Source organism: Pygocentrus nattereri, chromosome 24 (assembly GCF_015220715.1).
Source record: "Pygocentrus nattereri isolate fPygNat1 chromosome 24, fPygNat1.pri, whole genome shotgun sequence".
NCBI lineage: Eukaryota > Metazoa > Chordata > Actinopteri > Characiformes > Serrasalmidae > Pygocentrus > Pygocentrus nattereri.
In genome coordinates this window covers 27,056,274-27,080,248 of record NC_051234.1, presented here as the reverse complement: position 1 = coordinate 27,080,248, position 23,975 = coordinate 27,056,274, and the positions used below count along the sequence as shown (strand labels likewise).

General features: G+C 39.9%; 1 protein-coding gene across 1 annotated transcript; it reads right to left on the bottom strand.

The window, feature by feature from the left end:
* Positions 1-383: 383 nt before the first annotated feature.
* mtmr6 (myotubularin related protein 6) lies at positions 384-23,197 on the bottom strand. Its single transcript, XM_017716306.2, has 14 exons — positions 22,961-23,197; positions 19,011-19,130; positions 15,143-15,305; positions 12,292-12,449; positions 9,766-9,894; positions 8,078-8,212; positions 7,244-7,376; positions 6,759-6,868; positions 5,807-5,932; positions 5,457-5,506; positions 3,649-3,849; positions 3,428-3,562; positions 1,644-1,770; positions 384-1,009 (listed from the first exon to the last, which is right to left on the bottom strand). Exons 1-14 carry the CDS (start codon positions 22,982-22,984, stop codon positions 689-691), a joined length of 1,932 nt encoding a protein of 643 aa, XP_017571795.2. The 5' UTR covers positions 22,985-23,197; the 3' UTR covers positions 384-688.
* Positions 23,198-23,975: the final 778 nt, after the last annotated feature.

The following is a 23,975-nucleotide window of genomic DNA, read 5'->3' as shown; positions in this document are numbered from 1 at the left end:
TAATACTGACACACTGTGTCCTGTATGAATCCTTAAGGGCAGACTTAACTATCTATATTAGAATAATAGCTAAATGTAGTCATTTAGTTAGAGCTACATTACAGCCATCTGCTCAGCGTGCAGAGTTCATGCTGTGTCAGGTTGTTGTTTGAATGGTTCCTCTCGTATACAGGGCTCTATTTTAACAATGTAATCATCACCATAAACTTATTTCATATAGTTTGTGCCAGGTAGTCAGTGTCTGGTATTTGGTATCTTACAGGGTCTGGTAGGTAAAGCAAATTGTCAAATGTAAATATAAGTAAAAAAATGAAGGGGTGAAGCTGTCTTGGGGGCTCTACTTTGAGACCCCTGCTCTAAACCAAGGCAAAAACACCAAATGCTTTAGTTGAAGAGATTCTGTTCTCTCTTCATTTAAGCATTTAATCTTTTTCTTTTAGTGCTATTAACATTCTTTAAAAAAAAAAAAAGCAATGTTTCTCTCATTCAACACAATGGCAGATATAACAGATCTGTAGTGGATCCTTTCCATATATTCCTTCATCCTCCTACTGTACATGTGGAGGTCACCACAAAAGCCCTCAGTGAAGGCACATACACGCACACACACTTCCCTTCGCTGAACCTGAAGAATATACAAATCTCTTTATTTTTCTAGTCCTAGATTCCTCCAGTAGTTTGCAGTTTCTCAGCAGGTCATTCGTGCCACTCCGAACTCCAGGCTGACTATGGCTGGCTCACTCTTGGAGCCGAACGAGCCCTTGATCTCTCCGTAGCCGTTCTCTGTGGCGCTGCTGCCCTCTACTGTCCGCTCTTCACCGCTGCCAACCGGAGTGTCCTCCTGCGCCTCTTCACCATACACCTCCTCCTCCTCGTCCTCCTGCTGCGCTTCCTTGCGGCTGAGTGGGGCCCCCAGGATGAGGGACTGGGGCCGGGGAGGGAGGGTGCGCTCCTTCTGCTGGCTGTGGAGCTCCAGTGGAGAGGTGCTCACCCCGAACTTCTGCAGCTTCTGTAAGAGAAAGACAGCCAGAGGGGCGGGGGGGGGCATGCATCACATCAGAGGAAAAAAGGGAGCAAAGAGATTCTCACAAGAGGCTTCCAGGGTGAACAGAGTGAACAGGAAGAGTGTAGAGAGAAAGAATATAAGACCAGGATAGAAGGAGGTATGTTTTACAGAGATATACTACTTTTCAAAACATTTGGAACCACTTGTTATATTGAATTATTGTTATTTTATTCAGTAATAATTTGCAGTGTGTACTGAAATATAACTGTTCACCAGAAGGCATGTGTGGATGTTTAGGGGGATCAGCAAGGACTGGGAATCCAGGGAAGCTACAGAATATTAGAATGGGAATTAGAGCATTTTATGCATGAACCTGCAAAACACTGGTTTTACAAGATTAAAACAGTAACAAAATTTTGAATGCTGATTCCAAACATTTGAACTGCGCTGTATATAAAAAGATGGAGGCATATGGGAAGCACAAGAATGGAGAAGAGCGAGATGAAAAGAGGTAGAGAGAAAAGAGAGAGAGTTTAAAAGAGGAAAGCGGAAAAGTTCAATGACAGAAGGCGAGAAGGAAACCTAGTGACCTCGCAGAAGAAGGAGGCTTGAAGAGGGTGAAGGAGAAGGTACTCACTGCCTGCAGCTCTCGCACTGTGCTCTCCAGCTCCTTGCTGTTCTCCTTCAGCATTACAGTGTTTTTGAGTATGGACTGGCGTGGGTGCATTGAGCGGTCAAACTGATGGTACATGTTCCTCCAGAACCTGTGACACAAAATGCACAGAGATCAATCGCCTGCAGGATGTCTCTATAGTCCGGATGCCTGGATTAGTTTTGACTGGGAAATTACTGTAGTTTACGTTTGGTGACTTAATCCAGCATGAATCTGCAGTTTCAGTTTTAGATTTTAGCCTCAGAATAATAAATCTGGATGGAATTTTCTTTACTACAGAACTCCTCAACAATCATCAATTTTAGGAGTGTACAGGACTGTGTGAAAGTTTTAGACATCTAAGCTAATTTTTAAACAATTGACGTCAGCAGTGAGTTTATCACAATATACATTAGAATAAAGTCACATTCATAATTCAAATAAACATAAAACCAATCAAAAGTAACAAGAATTTCTTGGGTCCATATTTTTCCTTGACACCTTCACAGCCGCCACAGAGACTCGTTAATATCTTCAATTACATCATGAGCAGAATTTACTGAAGCACTGATTCAAACCAGGAGTTGCTTTTTAATTACATATAATACTGGACTTCCTCAAGGCTTGGAAATGGTTAAACAAACACACTAACATCCAGAAAATCACTATTTCATATACACACACATACACACACAAAGAAGTACTGTACTTCTTTTCTATAACCTCTCCTCTTTGTTTTCACTCTTCACTCAACCTCAGTTGTGTTTTGGACTTATTTAGCAGGTCTCCAAAAGTGAAGGCAGCTCACTATGGACTGTTCCCTACATTTATCACTCTGCCCTGCCCATCGGATAGGTTTTACAAGCTGATTCGACCTTGTCTTATTCAAGGGTTAATGTCATATCCCCTTTTTCAACCAAGCGCAATAAAAGAGTAAAAAAGAAGCAATATCAAACTGGAATGATATTCCCCTGAAGCTGTTAAAGCTGATGTTTCGGCATAACATGTTTGTTTTTGGGGTCACTGGCTAATCATCATGCCCTGATAAACCCACTACTTTTTATACATGCTTCTATAGTGGCAGGTGGCAAAACACAATCAAAGCAAAACGAAACTTTGTGCACGCTCATCGCAGCTACTGCAAGGCTCTGGGAGAGCAGGGTGGGGAAGAGTAGGGGAGAGAAGATGGATCATACCATTCGCTCGACCATCGGAGACAAACTTCTGTTTTTTGCTTTTTTTAAAAAAAGGAACAAAAAAAATGCCCTGTTACTCTTATTTTTAATGGAGCTGGGACTCAATTTAGGGTTGCTTGAGCACACCTAAAAAGAGGCTAGACACGCCTAGGTGAGCAGTTAAAAAAAGGCAATGTTACATCACTTTGCTTGCTAGTTGTGGTGTTCAAGGCAGTGGCTAATGCTGCTAATGTGCACATGTGCTGATTCGGCTGCTTTGTTCTCCTCTTAAAAGCGCAGTAAGTGTTAGTTTCTTAAGTCGACACATTTAGTGTGAAGTGTGGTGCGGCGTTGAACTTTTCCCCCTTAAAGATCCACTCCGCTCCTTCTCAGCTTTGCAGAACAAGACGGATTCCTTGCGGTTCAGACTCTTTGTGTGGGCTGCATTATAGGGATGTGCTGTACGCTGTGTAGATGTTTCGGAATCGTATATCCTGTACAAATTAGCCTTAACGTTACAAAACCTCCCCTGGTAAAACTAATCCAGCTTCTACAGCAGATGTTTGTTTGTGAGTTTAGTTGTGGTGGGCGTACTTGAAGTTCCAGGGCTGTGTGGAGGGCTCCAGGACAGGATGTGTCTCTGCAAAGCTGGGGCTGTACACAGGGTTCAGATAAAGCTGCTGCTCGCTTAACAGATGATCCCATAAAGAGTACGTCCTCTCTTTCAATCTGCAATTACAAACACATGCTGCTCGTTAAGCTGGTGAAGAGAAGGAAATGTTTTCACGTGTGTGCACATGACATGACGCACTTACTGGAGCTCCTCCCTCTGCCGCTGGCTGTTCCCTAGGAAATTACCAAACTGGCAAGAGTGGATATGCTCATGGATCTGAATGAGGAACCACTCGCTGAACTGGAAGGCCTGTGGGAACTGCTCTGTCAGCTGCCACACGCATTCCAGAAACTGCGTGAAGATGGGAGACACCTCCTTCGGATCCCCATCCAACTGGTCACACCTAAGGAGGTGACAAAGAGCTGTTAATGCTGGTATCACCGAAAGGTCTTAAAACAAGTACAAAACATGCTCTACGAATCAGATGCATCAGTCCCACTTTATATGGAGTGTCTCTAATAACTGTGTACTTACACATGAATAACATATGTAACAACATTGTAACTACTGATGACTTAGTTATGTAGGTACTGTGTAATAATGGTGTGGTAACATAGACATGGCTCTGGGGGTAAAACAACATTTAATTAATGTCATAAAAGTTACATTTTAAGATAAGGGGACATCTGCCGTACAGTCACATTACAGAATGGTTTACAGTTGAAACTTGCTACAATGTCACAACACTAGCAACACAAATGCTAGCTAAATGTTAGGAAAGCTGGCAAATACAGTGTAAGATTAAGATTAAGATTATTAAAATTAAGTGACCCTTATTAGTTCCACAAGGGGGAAATTTCACCTCTGCGTTTAACCCATCCGTGAAGTGAAACACCACATACAGACTAGTGAAGACACACACTAGGGAGCAGTGAGCACACTTGCCCAGAGCGGTGGGCAGCCCTTTCCGCAGCGCCCGGGGAGCAGTTAGGGGTTAGGTGCCTTGCTCAAGGACACTTAGTCACGGACTGTCGGCTCTGGGGATCGAACCGGCAACCTCCCTGTCACAAGGCCGGTTCCCTGTCCTCCAGCTAATGACTGCCCCAAGTAATGTCTTAAATTATTACATACTTCCTTTTACTGCTGGGAAAAAAAAACTTCTGGGATAAAAAAAAATTACAACTATAATTACAATTATAATATTACCCTTGTGCAAGTACATGAGAGGGAATAGGCTATTACAACTATTAAGATACACTTGTGTCATTACATAAGGTCTACTTCTGTAATCCATCTGTAACAGTGACACAATCACCAGTAGTTACATTGTTGTTGCATATGTTGTTCACATGCAATTACACAGTTATTAGCGACAATATAACGTGGACCCAATTTTATTACAGCAGTTTCAATAAAAAGAATCCAACAGATGCAAAGTAAAGAAAGAGCATTCATGCTGAAATTTTTAGCCACTGAGGTACACCTTTTTGGACAGCAACAATTAAAAAAAAAGATAAGTTCATATGAAAAAGGCAATTACAGTAGAACATCATTTAATAGCTTTTTGTTTTTCCCAAAACACTTAAGACTAAAATCACTAAAATGATGTTTTGCTATTTACGTTATAACTGTTACGTTACGTTATAACTATAATATTTACTGAACATGTTATGTATATCGCTGCTGTTGGAACAAAACCTTGTATCTTAATTTTTGTTGTTTTTCAGTTTTTGACATTTGAAATTTGCCCTTCACACTGTGTGCGAATTTCATGATTATGAATTGGCCCAAAATTACTCGGAAAAACATCTCGTCCCATTGACTTACATTTAAAGTAAAGTAGGTTTTTTTCCTTCTCCTATAAAGTCATCGTTCTGGAGATGAAGAGGTTTTACAACAGCAAAATATTAAATATGATTTATTAATAACATAATAAGCCAATCCAAAAGTGATTCCACACTTTTAAACTCCAGTGCACATTTCATACACAGCATGCTTGCTCATACATACCTGTCTGCAAACTTGTGCCCAAAGGAGATCCAGTCTTTCTCAATAAGTACCTTAAAGAGCGTGAAAGAAATATGAAACACAGTTGTGACATCAGGTGCAGACGGCAAGCTTTCTGTGGCAGAGATTTACAGTGAACTGTTATAATGTAAGCCTGCCCCTGGGGACCCCCGCCAGTCAACACTTCTGTTTTACTCCTGCTCCAAATGCATCTAAGCCTCCTGACTGCAGGCTGCTTATGTGGCTCAGGTGTATTAGGTGCTGGAAGGGAGCACGAATGTGCACCAGCAGGGGGTCTCTGAGGATCACTAAAGTCTACAGAAGACTACACTGAAGATCAGATAGAAATCTACCATGAAGCCTTTGATAGTGCGGTAATAGGGGTCCATGAGCAGGGCTCCCAGTGAGCAGACCTGGGCTGTGCGGTCCCACCCATCTGAGCAATGGACCAGCACACTGGCCCCCTCCACAGTCACTGCCTGCAACAAAAACAGCCAAGAGAGCACAAGCTGAAAATTACAAGCTTATCTGGACACAAAGGCCATTTTAGACAAAGCTAACTGATATACAACCCATGTACAATAATGTGTGTAAGTCAGAGACCACCCTTCATTTATTTTATTTCCAGTCAAAATGACCATTTTGGTACAATTTATTCAGTTTTCAGCATCAGGAAAAAGCAGGAAAATATATTTAACAGAAAAGAACACAAGAACCCTAAATATATTCAAAGTTTCCGTTTTTAGTGTTTCTACACTTTGCCTTCGTTATAACTTCCGTTCTATTCAGGAGACTTGCTTTCAGTTTTTCAGGCAGGTTTGCAGGTATATTTTTTCACACCTCCAAAAGCATTCAATGATGTTGAGGTCTGGACCCCGGGGTGGTCAGTCTACAATTTCCCGAGAACGCCAGAAGCTTCTTTGTTTGATGTGTCTGTCTCCTTTTCTCAGTGAGGTTCTTCTTGACAGCTACACATCCTTTCAGACCCATAACGCCGAGTCGTCTTCTCACGATTTTCTCCTCTCTGTTTATTATGATGGTGATGGTTTTGGTGGTTGACTAATCATTTTTTATTCATTTTTTGAGTTTTGGAAACTCTTTCATTTCCTTCGATGTTTCCCTCCCTTATGCAAGTGGACGATCTTCCACATAATCTCAGAAATATCGCCCCAAAAATGAATAACTACAGCTGTTCTGAATAGAACTAAATCTAAATAAATAAATAAGCGTGGTCTCTGACTTTTGCACAGTGCTGTACATGAGTAGAGTGTGTATGCATGTGCTATGTAAGAAGGTGAGGCCAACCTTTGTAAGGAAAATGGCAGCATCAACAATAGCCTTGATGTGGCGCAACCAGCCACTGTTTTCAAGTCCTACCAGGTAATCCATCACAGAGAGAGAGCGCGTACCCACCACTGATGGGGGACCAGAGAGAGAGTTGATTAGGGTTGTACAAATACATCGATGTGTCATGATGCTTCGAAATGAATGTGGTGAATCCACATAGATTCTGGAATTCTACTTGATTTTATTTGATCAATTTTCAAATGAAAACCAAGCTTGGTGCACGCTCACATTGGTGTATTCAACTTATTTTTAATTGTCCTGTATCACATCAACTCAACTTGTGGTAAACCTTAAGAATCCATAATGCATTTAAAGGACGATTCAAAGAATCATGATTCGGCTGAATTTGTGTGAGGTCTAAAATCTACAACCTCAGTAATCACTAAAGCTGAGATGACAAACGAGCATTGTGCAACGTTTCCAAGCACATTTTGTCCCCAGACCTTCTAGAAGCTTCTGTAAACTGGATCTCATGACGTGGATGTTCTCGATGCCCACAAACTGGAAGCGGATGTTGGAGTAGTTGTCTTCATTCTCATAGCCTTTCCCTGCTGCCCGATTCGCCAGCGCATTCAACTAGAAAACATTCAGAGAAGAAAAGCAGATCAAAGCCTGCTCCTCTTCAGGCCGATAATGCCACCACAGGAAATTCAGCATGAATCAATGTTTAGTAATATAAACTTATTAAATTTCAGCTTAATATAAAAAAAATGAATAATAATTACAATAAGCAACTTGAGAGATTATCAATTATCAGAAGGAAGCTACAGAGAAAGCAATAAAAAAGGATTCTGATGCTAATAAATGGATGAAGGATGAAGTTATACTTCAATTAATATCCACAATGCCTTATATTTAAAAAGTGGTGGTCAACTCCTGATTTGTGTATCTGTGTGGATTATTGGTGCAGTACATTATACGCTACAGTTCATAATTCTTCAATCAATGTTTTTAACCAATAAGGGATACAGGGATACAATAAGGGATACAGTATAATTTTTACATTAACAACTTTAACAACTTCTTGAAACTACTTGAAATGCTGAATTTAAGCATCTAAAAGTACCTCTAATTTAAATGTATAGACGTTTTGTTTAGTTCAGCTGTCTTGTATAAGCTGTTATTATTTATAAAATAAAAAAATGTTTAATATGAAAAGTATTCCAAACTTGTCAGCTGCAAATTCAAGTATTTTGGGAGCAAGGAGAAGCTAAGTGATGAATAAGCTAATAAATCCCATGCATACAATACAGCAAGTGATTCCAATGGTACTGTACCTTAGGCCTCGTGTCCATGACGTAAACGTAGCGGTTGTTGTGGTTGGCTTTGCTGATGGCCTGTAGCATGTGCTCATCCTCCAGACAGCGAGCGCTGAAGCCGGAGAGAGGCTGACTGCACCGACACACTGCGGCCTACGATACACACAAACACAACACATGCAAATATGCAACTCAGCCGCCACACAAACATACACAGTCAACTGGCAGGAGGACAGAAGGGTAAATACAGACAGACTGGAAGTTTAATAACATTAACTAGAGCAGTGTGGAGGTAGTGAGCTGGCACCAGGACAAATACTCCTGATAAGAGTGAGCAGGATAGAGAGATCAGGCTGACTTTATTAGAAAGCTGTTTCATGTCTTTGTCCGTGGCGAGTGAGATAAGACCTGATTGCACAGACAAACATTATCCACTCCCGGTCAACAAAGAACTCAACAAGCACGCCTGAACAACTACGACAAGGTCAAAGCCCACCAACCAGAGAAGAGGAAATGGGTGAAAGTCCACTGAAATTGACCCGTCCATGCTCCACCCATAAGCGTTTGGACAAGCTTTACAGCAGGGTCTCAAACTCAAATGACCTAGAGAGCCACTAGTCTTCTTCATAGGGGGCCGGATATAATTAAAAAAACAAAAAAATGCAGGAAAAAGTGCCCAAACCCCCCCAAACCAAGTACGAATTTTAACTACATAACATAGATAAAAGTGCATCTTAGTTCATGTTTATAAGGAATTCTTATGTCACCACAAACCAAAACTACTAATTATTATTGTGGCAGTGATAATAATAACAATAGTAGCAGTTCTAGTAGCAACAGTAGAGGCGCAAACACACGTCATGAATGTTTGAATCCACGAATAAAGATTTAACACTCTATATTCTATAGATAGTCTATATTAGAATAACAATTAAGTTACTTACAGCTAGTTTATAGTTTACAGTCCACTCTGTGTGCATCATTCAAGCTGCATCAGGATTTCGTTGGAATAGTTTCTCTTGTTTGAATGTTTGAATTTACAACCATTTGTCTCTGTGTTTGCACACTGGGAAATTAGACCTCTGCATTTAACCCATCCGTGCAGTGAAACGCCCACATACATGCAAACTAGGCACCCGATCTATCCTAACACTGTGATATTTCATACTTATATGGTCGTATGCTAAAGTTTGGGTGCCCCGGTCAAATGACATTTTGTTGATTTAGGTAAAAAAAAAAACCCACATACTTAACACCTACTCTCAAGATGTGCAAATTTGAATGCACGATTAGTGTTTATTTACTGAATTTAACATACTGAGAAACGTTTAATAGATTAATTTCCCAAAAGTGTTAAACTCAGCAAATAAACAGGCACTGAGCACTAGAAGTTGCACAAAAACACCATATTTAAGTGTGTTCTCTGTAGAGGATGTTGCTTATTTACACTTAGAAAATCAATAAAAAATGTTATCTGACTGCTTAAACTTTTGCATATGACTGTACGTGATGAATATCACTTGAAATCAATAATTTACTATACATTTCCATATTTTGACAACAAAAAAAATGTGTTATGATTTCTCATTATGCTGAACTGAATTTTCTCCACTGATCTGTAAGGCTTATCTGTGCACAGAGCATGGGTAAGTCAACTGGACAATCTTCCACTACCACATTTTCTCTGTAAAGTGCTGGACACCTACCTTCCTTTCCTGGTAAAAATAAGTGAGGACAGGGAAGCGGCCTTTGCTTCTGAACTTGGAGCTTCCAACGATGATGGGCTTACTGGCTGTAATGGGTACGTACAGGTCTCTGGGATATGTCTCACACACCTGCCCAGCAGAATGGGAAACAGACCATTGTGTTATTATATAATTGATGCAGCACAGAAAATGACAATTACACAAACCATATATAAATACATACTGGAGGCCAAAGGTTTGGAAACACTTATTCATACTTCTATTTCCAGGTTTTTAGGCATTTTTACACTAATCCTCATTACTTTAATGCACCCACAGACCTGTTTCTTATTTATTTAGATTTTTTTTAAATACTGTTTGTATTACTATTAATTAAGTGTTGAATCCATTCTTCTAAAGGAACTAAAACAGAAACTGTTTTGTGAACTAAAACAACAAAATGTTGCGTGACACAACTAAAAAGGAAAACCTCAATGGCTGTAAGTGCACTGTAATAAAAAAAAGCAACACTATATTCTGTAAAACATATACGCTTTAATAATCAGCTTTAAAGTACTTAATCTGACAGCAGTATACAGATAATGAAAAGTGGGGGGAAAAAACACTATTAATATATATTTATATTCAAATCTTAAATGTGTTGCTGTGGTGATGATAATTTGGTCACTTACATTGGGAGATAATGCTAAAAATGTATTTAAAACCAATAAGACCATTCATGTTTGCTTTTAATTATCCAACCAGACATCATAGTTTTAAACACACACACACACACGCACACACTCTAAGCCACATATAAGCAGGGGAGCTGGAGCCCATCCTAGCCGTCACTGGGCGGAAGGCAAGGAAACACCCTGGACAGGTCGCCAGTCTATCGCAGTAGTTGTAAGTAAAAATAAACAAACAAATAAATAAATAAACAAATGGTCCCAGTATTTGTGGTGTTTGTGAGAATAACCCAAATTGAATTCCTTGTAAAATATTGCTCAAATATTTTTGGCATGTAGTGTACAGTCACTGGCACCACTGGTTAGAGGGGAAATACTGAGAAAATACGGTTGTTTCTTAATCAGGCTCAACTTAGAGTGTGACAAAAAGAAGATATGACACAGATCTAACCTTCCAGCCAGGTAAAACAATTCAAAGAAAAAAAAAATCTCTACAGAAAATGCGTGCCACAATTACTGGCACCTTCACATTTGTACGCCGGGTATCTGGTCAAACAGCTGCTTCTACTTGTTTGCTAGAAGATGTCTGAAGGCTCTTCCAGCTCTTCCCACAACAGAGGTCCTCTGTCTTGCAGGATGCTCTTTCGAAATCTAATCAGGCTGCCTGATAACCTCATAAAAGTAAAATGTAGGGCAACAACGTCCTAAATTAGAGTCCATGACGGGTATTCTATCATCAGCGAGCCTTTGTTCAGATCACGAGAAGGGTAAGAAATAGAACCTTAGAGGTCAGAAACAGGGCTTTTGTACTGGGACACGTTGCATCTTGCACATATTAGGCCCAGTTGATGGGACAATTTATCTGAATTTGCTGGATCACTACAGCTGCTGAACACTCTTCTAGAACGTCTGAGCTTGTTCAGGATCATCACAGCATATGATAAGTATGTTTACATATACAAAATAATCAGATGACTGTAAACAAAATCAGATTTCAGCAATATTTCACCCAGCAAGTGTACATACACTTAAGTCATTTGGGTAAGATGCAATAACAGCCCATCATAAATATCAACATACCTAATATCTAATAGTTTGTTGATGATAGTTAATAGCTAAATAAGTGTTACTTGTTTATTAATAACTACCTATATTATACTTTTGTTATAATATATTATACATTTATTCATCTTTAATTGGACCCCTATTATGTTAATATTGATTGTCATAGCATTATAGGTATAAAGGTATCATGAAGTATCAAGACTATAAATAAATACATAATTAAAATTGATCACAGCCAATTCAATCTAAACATTATGAATTCATTTTATGCAACTAAATAAATGCTTAACATTTCAAGTTATATAATTAATGAGTTATGTGTATAAAACAACTAAATTATTACTAACTATAATTAATGATGAGGTGTCTGCAATTCAAAATAATTACTGTCTGTTGTTGCCAAGTAAACAGTTAGCAATCCAAATGTGTATATGCAAATGTAACTATTGTGTAATTATTAACAAATTATAAGTAAATGATTAAGTTGTTGTTTATTAAGGCCTGCGGTTATAAAGTGTTACCGTAATCTGATAGCAGGAAAACTTAAAGCTACATGAGTCAGTTAATAACTGGACTAAATGAATGACCTGCTTTGCAAGCTTCCAATTAATCCATCATACAACACAAACAACAATCCAGCAACCGCGCACACACACACACACACACACACACACCCCCCTCTCTCTCTCTCTCTCTCTCTCTTACACACACACACACACACTAATGTATATATATATATATATATATATATATATATATATGAAGAAATAGAGATCAAACTTTTGCACCCTACCTTATAGTCTCTGTTGACATCTGTCAGCTGCCACTGGTCACATGGCACACCCATGCGTTCAAACTCGGCCCCGAGGTCAATGAGCTGCCAGCCCTCATCTCTCTGCTGCTCATTCTGTTTCGGGTTGTAGGAGAACGCGTACAGCTCATCATACGACACTGCATGCACGCACATACACACACACACACACACACAAAGACAAAGACAAGTACACAGTTACAGAATGCAAGTCCAAGGCAGCAGATGCATTCAGATCACCATCTGCACACACATACACACCTCCAAGCCCTTGAGCCATCAAAGCATGACCTCTGCACCTGTGGCCTAATACATACACTTCAACTCCTCTGACTTTCCCAAAACTTTATCAAGCCGACACTATTCATCAAAAGTCTGGGAACACCTTCATTTTCTTGCAGTGTATTTAATAAAAAAATAAATATTTCTTTGTCCATCTACCTCAATTTATTAAAAAAGACTATGTCAGGTTTGTTACGCTCTCTTCACATTTTTGGGTTTGCTTCTGCTAGAAGTACTCACTGCTGGGTTAAGCAGCTTCCGTTAAAACAACAATAACAAAAACAATAACAATAATAACAGTGGCTGAGTACAAGAATAAGTCTCAACAGTGTGTAATATTATTAAAAGAATCATGTAATCCAGAAAAATCTATGTGCAAAAGTAAAAGGCCAAAAAACACAACTGAATGCTCTCGACCTTTGACCACTCAGACGGCAAAGCATTCAAAACTGACACGGTTGTGTGACTGATATCACCAGATCGGCTCGGGAATGCTTTGACAAAAAATTATGCCATTAAACACTGTTCGGCACTGTGTCCACAACTGTAAAACAGTGGAAGCCATATGTTAAATATGTCCAGAAACGCTGCAGATTTCTCTGGACTTGGGCTCATCTGAAACGAGCTGATGCACAACGGAAACATGTATTGTGGTCTGACGACTCGACCTTTCAGACCGTTGATGGAAATAACTGCCGTTATATTCTCTGGGCCTAATATGAAAAAGACCATCTAGACTGTTACCAGCATAAAGTTCAAAAGCCAGTTTGTGTCATGGTATGAGGGATGGTATTAGTGGGTAACTTGCACATCTGTGAAAGCACGAAAAATGCCGAAAATATTTTGGAGTAACATACCCTGTCTTTTAGGTGCTGTTTTTTCAGGGACACTTATTTATTTCCAACTGACACCACCAATCCACATTCTGCACATGTTAAAACAGCATGGTTGCATAAAGAGAGAGCAAGTGTCTCCTGCCTGGTGTCCAGTACTGTCTCCCACTGAAACCTTGTGTGTTATTAAGCTCAAAATGTGACAACAAAGGCCTTGTGCGGCTGGAATGAAAGAAGACAGCCTGGTCCCATTTTCTTTTATATCATGTGGATGGTTGAGTCACGTGCACTGTTCACTGGGGGAAGTGATGGCATCAGGATGCACTGTGGGAAGAAGAGAAACCAGTGGAGGGAATGTGATGCTCCAGGCAATGTTCTGCTGGGCAACCCTGGGTCTGGATATTCATGTGGATGTCATTTTGATACATGCCATCTATGTACCCTTCATAGCAATGATCTTCACTATAGCCGTAGCCTCTTTCAGCAAGATAAGCCTCACTGATATGAGAAACATGATGGAGAAATTCAAGGTATTGCCTTCCTCTCCAAATTCCCCAGGTCTCAATCTGAGCATCTCTGGGATGTGCTGAAACAAGAAGTTCAATCTGTGGTGACTCCACCCCTCAATTAGAGGACTTAAAGGATCTGCTACTATCTGGCAACTTCATGTCTGGGTGGGTTGGAGCCGTTTTGGTAGCACATGATGGACCAACAACATGTTATGTGTATCATGTTTGGGCTCATTGGTGTATGTGGTGTATATGATGAATGCACCTTTGCACTTGCTTTGCCACACATTAATAAACCCACTGCAGAACATACATATCCCAGTATTTGTGAAAATATTACCATGAGAATAATGCACATACCACATTTTAACTCCTTGTGATACCAGCACTCAAACTTCTCAGGTGTCTAAACCGACTTTGAGCCAAAAGAGTTTCAAATTGTCCTTTTGAACAACAGTTTTGTCAAATCATTACTTAGACAAAACCTGCTCTCCATACCAAGGAATGCACACTGATGAATATTAAGTTTAATAAAATATAGCCAAAGTACAGACAAATGTCTGCCTGTGCTTTATGATAGCAAACCCTGTGCAAGTCATTTTTCTTATTTAAATGAACATCAACTGTGGAAAATGTAAATATCATAAAAGGCCCTACTCTGTGGCAAGTCTATTACAAAGACTTACCTGTTATACAAAACTGGGGAAGCTACTTCTCCCCTAAAAGTGTGACCTATAATGAATTATGGATTCAACTTATTGGTGAGTGAGGCTACTGTGATGTGATAAGCTGATACTTATCGATACTATTTATTGTAATGAGTTTTAATATCCTGCTAATATCTGCTCATTTCTAAGTACCTCTGAAAAAATTTTATTGCATCAAGTGTTACTTACTCAAGTCCGTTAATGTGCAAGTGTTTGCGTATTTGCTTAGGCTTAGCAGTAAGTAAAGTAAGTAAGCATGTGCAAAACCATTAAAAATACAACACATGAGTACAAATACATGTGCCTTATAATTTATATATTAAAAAATTTTATATATAAAATTTTATGCATTTTACCAATCAAAAAACATATATAAGAAGTAAAAAGGGGAGGAATAACCTCTCCATTACTGTACAAAACTGACGGTGAATCTTGCCAATAAACTCTCCACACAGCGGAAGACTCTACTGTTTCTCCACCCGCAAACTTGGCATGTGCCCACCTGGCCGGAGTAGCCGGAGCAGAGAGCTATAGACATCATGGCAGTCTCGCTCGCGCGGGACCACAAAGTGAACAACCCTAAAGTTCCGGCACTGGATAAGCAGCGGACAGCCACTAGTGGTCAGAGACAGCTTCTCCACAGATGCTATGTGGTGATGAAGGATCTGTGGGAAGAAAGCACAGAGTATCCCTGTTATATGTGTTGCATTTTTACAGCAAATCAAACAGTTTCCATCTGTTACTCCTGAATTATTCTCAACTCCTTTGAGTCAAAGTTCTGGGGCACCCTGAAAGTCACCAAGCCCCCCCACCCAGCCGCCTTTCAGAATGTGCATATGAATGCAGCTAAAAGAGGCATTTGTGTGGAGTTTCCAAAGGCACATAATTACCATATTCATTCAATTAGCTGCATACTTGTTTTGAAAGCCGTGATCTGGAGAGTCATTAAAATGCACATTTATCTGCAATTCTGCATACAGGGACCCTTTTGCCCTTGAATGCAAAAATATGCATATGTACTGCACAATACAAAGCAAAGACAAACTCCAAGCAAAGTGAAAAAGCTTGAAGCACATAAGCAGTCCTCACTTTGTCAGAGGTAAAGGAAACATAACATATAAAGTTGGAACCCAGACACTTCCCACAATACAGCAGTGGTGGACGAAGTACACAAACTACAACCCCATTTCCAAAAAACTTGGGAAACAAGTGCAAAATGTAAATAAAAACGACATGCAATTCTGTACTACAGACAACATATCAAAAGTTAAACTGAGAAATGTTATTGTTATGAAAAAATACATTGCTATTATTCATTTGATGCCAACAACACGTTCCATAAAAGTTGGGATGGGGGCAACAAAGGCTGGCAAAGTTGTATTATTGCATTAATGCTGAACAATGCATACATGTTTTGGCAACATATGCTGCCATCCAGACAACATCTTTTTCAGGGAAGGCCTTGATTATTTCAGCAAGACAATGTCAAACCACATTCTGCATGTATTTAAACAGCATGGTTCCATATTAAGAGAGTCCAGGTGCTAAACTGACCTGTCTGAAGTCCAGATCTGTCATCCACCCAAATGTTTACAGTGTGTTGTTAAAAGAAGAGGTGGTGAAACACAGTGGTAAACAGGCCCCCGTTCCAACTTCTTTGGAACGTGTTGTTGGCATTAAATTCAAAACAGGCAAATATTTTTCAAAAAACAACAAATTTTCTCAGTTTTAACAATTGATATGTTGTCTTTGTAGTATTTTCCTTCACAAAATATGGTTTACATGATTTGCATATTATCACATTCTATTTTTATTTACATTCACAGCGTCCCAACCTTTTTGGAAATGGGGTTGTATGTGCTTGAGTTAAAGTAGAGATACCCAAGGTAAATCATTAGCAAAAGTAGAAGTTCCTCCCTTTAGGCCTCCACTTGAGTAAAAGTGCAGAAGTGAAAAAGTATTTTCCCTCAAATGTACTTAAGCATCAAAAGTAAAAGTACTAAAAGATTAATTATGGCTCTAATGTCCTGTTATCATTTTTATAACAAGACTCTTTCTTCATGAACTTGTTTTAGGTGAAAATACTCCAGTGTCTCTCTTTTTAAACCACTCTTTTAATAGAACGTCATTAATTAGTGACGCTGGTGTCTATTAAAATTATCAGCAGTTTCCATTAGGTAGAACCAAGTGGCTCTGAAATCACTTTTTACAAACGAGCAAAGTTTCAGTTTAAGATATATTTACAACTTAGTTAAATAGTGTTTGCATAAATTCAGAAAAAAGACTGCATATGTGGACATATTTCTATATTGTGCTCTATTTACACAAAGTTAGGTTAGTTCATCATTTATGTTGAACAGACTCTCCCAAAGTTTTACGCTGCTGCGCTGACGTTGAACCGTGTGCTGCACTGGGTCGGTATGACCAACAGGTCAAAACAAGCAAAACAAAGTGACCGCTGGGCCCTGATTGGTGCTCTGGCTTTGTGCTTCTTTCGTTTTGACATGTTACATTTTTATACACACAGAAACCAAAAGGAATGACAGATTTCTCAAAATGTAGTGGAGGAAAAAGTCAGATATTAGACTCTGAAATGTAATGGAGTGAAAGTAAAAAGTCGCCCAAAAAACTTCAGTACAGATACATGAAAAAACTACTTAAGTACAGAAATGAATTACATTTACTTAGTTACTGTCCACCAACACAATACAGACACAACAAAAACTGTAGCTAGTTAGTTCACATTAGATGTTCATATTCTGAATGATTGTTCTTAACTCTTGCACTATTGTTGACAAAAGCAACATCTAGTCTCAGCCCGCCCACAGTTATATGGATTGTCTACCTATTTCAGTCGGATTTTGTCTGCATTCTGATGAACTATTAGCATGTCCATGTGAAGTTTACGGCATCTTTCAAGACTCTTCAGCAGCTTTCTTTGAAGTGTTGAAATAGTTTTAGAAGCTTTTGAGTCAAAGTAGGCAGTAGAAATACACTATTTACTGATTTCCCCTCTTCTTCCTCTAAAACTGGATTTTAGAGAATGTAGAAAGTACACCTATGCAATTAGAAACAATACTTTTCTCCTGTAATCTTTGGCCCAGAAGAGAATCCTGCATAAAACCAAATGGAACACAGAGCACTGATATGGTAGGTGTGTACATCTCTGTGCAAACAGGGAGCATTTTATGACCATGATATTGAGCTCCGGCCGGTTAGATGAGACGAATTCCCTGAGCTCTGCTAACATACTGTGTCAGATCAGGTCAGTGGCACTGGCGTATATATGACTGTCACCTGTGCCATTTGTATTCCTGTCCTCTTCTGGTCTTCCTACACTTCCCAACATGCCACACTGTCAGGTGTCCTAGGCAACAGTGTCTACTGCAATAGCAAAGCTCTACTAACCTTGTTCCTTTGGCCTAATCCACTTTCATGCTGAAATCAAAAGGACTGACTAAGAGAAACCTCTCTTTGATGTAGTGACATATTGAGGTCTGGTAAAGCCTTGGATACGCTGCACAACTTCTAAAATTTTACAGATCATGAAAAGAATGAACATCTTACACTTTCCGACTGATTTCAGCCAACTGAAATGAGCTTCATACGCCTTTGATGGGATCTTCTGAGATTTGGCCAGCATACTAGATTACATCACACACGTTTGTACTCACATGAAATCAGAAGCAAGAAATTAGTGCTCCTCAAATATTCTAAGTTCTTTAGAAATCTCTGACTAACGCAGATATAGTTTGACTGGAAATTGCGACTATAATCAGGTTAGAACACGTAACGTAATGCTGGCTTAAGTCCTTATTTTCAAAAAAATGATACTTTTAACACACCTTTATCAATATTCCTTAGCCATTTACTCTTGAGAGAATAACCAACACCATTGCAAACCCGTTCATCTACTCCATTAGCTTGAGTTACATCTGTTAGATGACCTTATGAAGGGAGGTGTGATTGAGTCAACCTAAATGTAGATTTCAGCAGCAGAACATGCCAAAAAATCACTTGACTTACTATGTTTAAGAAGGGATTTATGTAATTTGTGCTAGTAGGCGGTTTGGGACTGGGCAAATTACTTTACTGTGCTAGCTTGCCAGCAAGCTAAGGCCTGCACAGCTAGCCATAACAAAAACAACACACAATGAAGCCAGACGAAGCAAACACTCACACAAGTTTATGTTACACTCAGACTTCACTACAAAGCTTGCTTAGCTAGCTAATTAGGTAGTCACAGAGACTGGCTTAACCCAGAAGGAGGACGGAGTGCATTCTTACTGAAAAATCTTCATCCCCTTGTGTGAAGTAGTAGGCAAAATCAGTGAGGGTCCGCGAAAAACAGTACAGAGAAGCTGTCTTACCCATAACTCCTGAGCACTGGTTGCATTGCTCTCCACAAAGATCAGGTGTGTGGCGGTCAGGTGCAGAGTTCCTGTAGTGGACTTGTTGCTGAAGCGATCCAGCAGCTTAACCTGCTCTACCTGTGGACAGAAGCACATCATGCATCAGTCATTCTGACAGAACACAGCAACAACTGTGGGTCATTAAAAACGATTCATAATGGCTAGAATCACATCTGGAGTATGAGTCAAAAATGCTAACCAAATTGACACTGAAAGGCAATAATCAAAGGAGAAAACAAAGATTAGATGTTCTCTTCTTCTAGTGGGGGTCAACTTCACACTGTTAGCCTATTTCACAGCTTTAAGGAGCATTCCAGCATTCCAGCGCTCATCCTCAAAGGTTTGACAGAATTCCATCTTTCAACGGCAGTGTTTACACACAAAGATTTTTGCCAATCCGATTGAATATATTCCCAATGTAGATTAAGACTGAGGTGTTGATATTCTACCTCTGTTCAACAATTTGATGGAAAATATTTATTTACATGCAAACTACAAGGAATTTGGTCCAAAACGACACGCATGTATGGACCACCACTTAGAGTAAACGTTACCATGACTGCGAACATCACATGAGTCCAGTCAGAGTGAGATGAGCAGCAGTGAGCAGTGCTTGTGATTTAATTACTTTAAAATGATGTCAGACTCAGAAAAATGAACCTCACATGTCCTTATTAAAGAAGGCCAAGAGGAAGACATCGTCCTCTGAGACACATAAGCTGGACGTCCGTCCCACTGCCGTCTTTTAAAGCTCAGAGCATAAACTTTGTGTCCCCTGTAGACCACTTACTGCTCCGCAATGTTGAACGATATAAACTTTAGCTATGAGGAGACGGACATGCACAAAACATGCTTACACATTCCGATTGGAAGTGTAACTGGATTCAGGTGTTTACAGGGATATTATTGTTCTATTTAACAGATTATTTAAAGGATTACCCACCTCGTTCAGTAGGATAGAAACTGTATTCCGAATGGCCTCAATCGGATTAGCCTATTCCAACTAAAGTGTATACATGGACATATTCTATTCCGATTGGGCTATTAGCCGGATAGGGTGCATGTAATTGTGGCTAGTGTTGCGTCATTACAATACCCAGTAATCATCATCTAAATATCTCACATATTTCAAATGATGGTCAAACTTCTTTTTCTTTGTTTAAGGAGTAATTCAGGTGAAGAATTAACCAGCTAGTGAAAGAAATCATGACTCTCCCTTCAAGATACATCATCAGAGGTGCGTGTCCTAATCTTTAAACTGGGAAATCTCTCTTTAGAGACTACAGCAGCACTTCTATAAAAGGGTGAGTTAGCACATTTACAACGGATGTAGAAAGGGCTGCTCCTGTCCAGGGTGTATCCTGCCTTCTGCCCGATGACTGCTGGGATAGGCTCCAGCACCCCCCGCGACCCTGACGGAGAAGCGGCTTAGAAAATGGATGGATGGATGGATAGAAAGGGCTGCTCTGTTTGTTTCAGCTGGAGGGTCCCTTTAACCCCAGACTTATAACATTCTAAGGCTTATTATTCAGTAACGACAGGGACTTCAGTACAAAAAGGTTGACCTCTTCTTAGGTTATAGAAGTGTGTAATACAATTTTGCCGGCCATTTAAGGGGTTAACCGATTTACTATGCAATAGGTAGAGATCACATGTTGCTCATTCGTGAAGCTTCTCTTAAAAGCTGAAATCTGACAGCCCATTTCTATGGACAGAAGAACACTTGAATAGGTTGGGCTGGTCTAACTGGTTTGTAACTATGCCTTAATAAAGGCTCTTGCAGGTTAAAGCAGCAGAAAACAATATAAAAGTACGTGACCAGCTTCTTTCCCCAGGCCATAATCCTCCTTAATAAGGAGACTTTCTACATCCTCCTTCTATGATCAGTTGCACACACCTACTTTTATAATATAATAATGTCCACTGCTCGTACATTTAAATGTACTGTACAGTTACAGCTGAATGAATGTGCAATAGTCATAATCTAACTGCACTATCTGTAAAGTGGCCAATGTTAGCTTGACCTCATCATTATCATTATGTATTAGACCAATAGGTTAAACCCATTGGGTCTACAACCCAGCCCGTTTCCCCCTATTCTCGACTGGCCCGCACAGAGTCCTGACCTCAACCCGATAGAACACCTTTGGGATGAATTAGAGCAGAGACTGTGAGCCAGGCCTTCTCGTCCAACATCAGTGTCTGACCTCACAAATGTGCTTCTTGAAGAATGACCAAAAACTCCCATAAACACACTCCTAACCCTTGTGGAAAGCCTTCCCAGCCGTATTGAAGCTGTTATAGCTGCAAAGGGTGGGCCGACATCATATTAAACCCTACTGATTAAGAATGGGACATCACTCAAGTTCATATGCTTGTGAAGGCAGATGACCAAATACTTTTGGCAATATAGTGCATATGTGAAAAGTATGAAATATCATGCCAGACTAGATAAACCCCTTGCTGTTTTTTTCGTGTAGGCCACAGCTGCAGATGGGCATTAGAAAGTAAGGTTAACTTAATCCCTAGATGGATAACTTGTCCTTTAAAGCTGCTTCTGGGTGTGGCTCCCTAATTATGATGGCTGAAATTAAAAGCACTGCTAGGCTTAAGCTTTTGCTACCTCTGCTCTCAAAGGAAGACTTTCCACTAGATGTTAAAAAGCTGCTGTTTAGTGGTTTGATTGCATTCCGCCACAAGAGCATTAGTGAGGTGTTGCACGGATGTTGCACAGTCAGATCTGGATCACAAACTACAGTCCAATCCCAAAGGTATTGGCTGGAGCTCCATTACTCCATAGAACATAGCTCCATTGCTCCAAAGCCCAATATTAGTGGGCTTTATCCCCCTCTTGCTGACACTCGGATTCGGGCCTGGTAAACTTTGGCTCATGAGTGGCTGTTGTCAATAATTTACACTGGAGATTATACAAGCTGACTCCCTTTAATAGTGGCGCCTGGATTCTTCTGGAACATCACAGTGAGCATCACGATGCACTTCATAGCCAAAACAACACAACATGAGCTGAACCAGAACGTTCAATCAAACCAAAACAAGACCTGACCCTATACTGGACTGAGACATTCAAAAAGAAAGGAAATGTCATGAATAAAGAACCACTAGTTGCTCAGAAAACCACATCTCAGCTGAGCAGCACTGGCTGGCCTACTTCACTGCAGCAGAAACACCTTCCACATCTTCTTAAGCTGGCTCATCCATCCATGGCAGTCAAATCCAGCACCAGGTTGCTGAATGTCTCAACAAAATGACCTCTTTGGAAGGCTATTCCAGCTAAACATATATAAATACAGCTCAGAAATGCAAGGCTGCTCAATGATTTAGCTACAGCAAGAAAAATCCAGACCCAGTGCTGAAGTGTAGACCCAGCTCAGTTTATCACAGATAAACCCCATTCATCATGTGATATGGGTAATGTAACTGGATCAGCTTCAGTAAGCTTACAGCTGTTTCAGAGGTATAAAGTCAATATTACAGTGTAGCTACAACGTGACAGCCTTCTCACATAACTGCATCTGGCTAGATGTTGGGAAAACAGAGTGAAACCGCATCATCTAATTCAAATAAACACATGACGCGACGTGTGTTGTCAATCTAGTGCAAAACAGTACAACTAAAAAAGCCTACAATGTGAAGTTCTGGCTTAAACCCTATTAAGAAGGGTGGAATCCCACGACAAGCGAGAAAAGCTCTAAATTAATGCTGATGTATCTACGAGGCTGAAGTTGGCTTCCCATTCGCCTGCTGCTTGTTTGAATTTTCCCGTTCCACCTTAAACGGTGCAGCACTTACATTCTGGGCACCGAACTGCTGCACCACTTAAGGTGGAACGGAACATTTCGAAAAAGAAGCTGACTTGAGCTTCGCGATGTATCTCCATTATATCCTACCTTTGGTGTTCGGATGTGCTCCATGAGGCCGCTGCAGCGGTGTCGTCAGCGAATCGAGGCGAGACACCAGAAAAGGGCTGTGAACAGATGTAAAGTTCACACATGAAAGAGGGGCAACAGAAAAGCTGCCTCGATCGAAAGCTATTCTATCCAGCGCCTCATCTCCGTTATTCGCTTCTAATCTCGATCAGCCTTCTGTTTCTGCTTTCTGACCTGTAACTTCCTCCTCGGGGCGTGTCTCCGCCACGTACGGCGAAAACACAGAAGGGCATGCTGGGAGTTGTAGTTCGCCAACCAAACCATTCAGAAATCTGGTGTGTGCTAAAATATGAGTATCAAATATATGACAGATATTATGATATACATATTTCCTCTATATCCAACTGATAGTAGTCACTTATGGGCATATAGGTGACGCATATGCCGACTTGAAATTTGAAATGTTCAAATATGGGGCGTATATTCGTTTATATATGTTTAGTATTGTATATATGCACATATATTGTGAAATATATGCCTGAGCCATAATGATGTATGCCCATATATACCCATTCATCAGATTTCTTAATGGGAATTATTGTCTGTTGCCTAGATTGTTGACATTATAACAATGGTGTTTGATTTTAAATATTACTAAATGTATATAATTAAAGCGTGTTGTGATTATAATTAAAACGGTTACGTTTTTGTGTCTTCCTCTCATAATTAACGCGACCGGAGACTCTTCTCTTTGCAGCTGCGCCAGGCCGGAAGGGGCGAGCTGCTGCGTTGAGACGAAAAGTTCGACTCAGTTTTCTGAACCGATTCTTTTGAACAGGCCACTTTAATGCATCAAACATTACTAAAAGATTCGTTTATTAAAGCTTCGTTTAACTCAATTCTCAAGTTAACTGCCATTTTTAAATATTTTTATTTATTTGTTTTAATAAGGCGTGGCCGAATTAACATATGGAGGCCATGAGTTATGAGAAACTTAACTCATTGCCTCAATATATTAACTCGTGGCCTCGATACA

Bases quoted from the DNA above. Each gene is read 5' to 3' on its own strand.
- mtmr6 (XM_017716306.2), bottom strand. From the start codon at position 22,984: ATGGAGCACATCCGAACACCAAAG. The intron at 6,869-7,243 runs GTCTGGGGACAA...GTCCCCCATCAG, and splicing joins TTTACAGAAGCTTCTAGAAG to TGGTGGGTACGCGCTCTCTC. The intron at 1,010-1,643 runs GTGAGTACCTTC...TTTCTCTTACAG, and splicing joins CAGTGCGAGAGCTGCAGGCA to AAGCTGCAGAAGTTCGGGGT.